General features: G+C 26.4%; 1 protein-coding gene across 1 annotated transcript in view; it reads right to left on the bottom strand.

Annotated features, from left to right (window-relative positions):
* LOC21390769 (photosynthetic NDH subunit of subcomplex B 3, chloroplastic) overlaps nucleotides 1-823 on the bottom strand; it is a 4,328-nt gene extending 3,505 nt beyond the window's left edge. The window contains exon 1 of the mRNA XM_024173892.1: nucleotides 804-823. Within this exon, the coding sequence (XP_024029660.1) occupies nucleotides 804-823 (20 nt within the window). The remainder of the gene's footprint in view (nucleotides 1-803) is intronic.
* Nucleotides 824-1,381: the final 558 nt, after the last annotated feature.

The raw sequence follows: 1,381 nt of genomic DNA, 5'->3' as shown, positions 1-1,381 counted from the left end.
TTTTTTTTTTTTTTATTTTTTTGCTTTTTGTTTTTTTTTTTTTTTTTTTTTTTTTTTTTTTCTGGTCGATATATCTGCTTCTCCAGTACACCCTCCTAGTAGATTTCCTTAAATAGAAACAGAATTTTGAGTGAAATACGATATGTCGTTTTAATTGATGAATTTACTCATAAACGACATAATTGTAATTGAAGCACGACATGTGGTTTTAGTGATGAAGGACGGCAAAATTTGGGAGAAAGTAAAACGACAACGATCCAAAAATCCTTCTATAAAAGCGTTAATACGCTTTTCTTTCTGGGGTCGACACGTGGGAGTAATTCCGTTTTCGCGTGTTTGTTATCTTTTATATTTGGTAAACGACTGTGTTTATATTTGCTTAATAGTCCATGCCGTTCATGAGCACAAAACAAGTCCTTAATATTATGGTAGGTTGTATTTTATAATAGAAAAGGATTGAGCACCAAAAAACAAAAGAAAAAAATTAAAAAAATAAAAATAACAAAAAGAAAAAAAAATTGGGGGGTTAGTTTCACAAAATAACAATATACACAACAGGTAGACACTAACAGAGTTAAAATTTATTGATAGGAGGTCAAAAAAAAAATTTATCAATTCTAACATCTATAGATTCAACAATTTTTGTTTGTTAAATTCATGGCATATTAACATACTAAATAGGAAAACACGTTACTGTTAATTATATGCAATTAAAAAGAAGAATAATACAAGAAAGAACCTAAAATTAAAGTGTTCTTAATATTTTCATAATACCATTGCCATTCTCGAAGTCCAATTATTACCTGTAAAATGAAGATAACATTTCATCTTGTTTATTAATTGGATGTTCCTATATTAGAGGACGTTTTCCAGGATTGTGCTCTAAAGAGGCAATATCATTTTTTTCAACATCAATTCTTTGAACTTTTTTTAGATGCTCGGGAACTAAATTTTCAGAACTTGAAATAGATGATTGACCACCATCTTCAAATTGTTGATCTTGAATATTTTTTCTTTTAAAAAATTTCCCCATGAAGAAAAATAATTCAGACCTAAAAATAAATTTTAAGACTTCACCAAATAAATTAAAAAACTTCTTTATCTATTTAAGTAATACAATTAAATTTCCTAAACCCAATATGAAAAATGAAGGAACTAGATTACATAAATTAGACATTAGACATTGAAATAAAAAAGAAAAAAAAAGGATTATAAATGGAGCAGCTTGTGTAGAAAAAAATATATTTTTGTGAAGAAAAAAAGGATTAAAAAACTTAAATCTCTTACAACAAGCTCTGAATGTTCTATTAACATTAACAAGTAATTTCTTTTTTGATTATCATTTCTCAGTTATTTAATATTAAAATGAAAAAAAGGTCTT

Source organism: Morus notabilis, unplaced genomic scaffold (genome assembly GCF_000414095.1).
Source record: "Morus notabilis unplaced genomic scaffold, ASM41409v2 Scaffold1615, whole genome shotgun sequence".
Classification (NCBI taxonomy): domain Eukaryota; kingdom Viridiplantae; phylum Streptophyta; class Magnoliopsida; order Rosales; family Moraceae; genus Morus; species Morus notabilis.
This window is presented reverse-complemented; position numbering and strand designations above follow the sequence as displayed.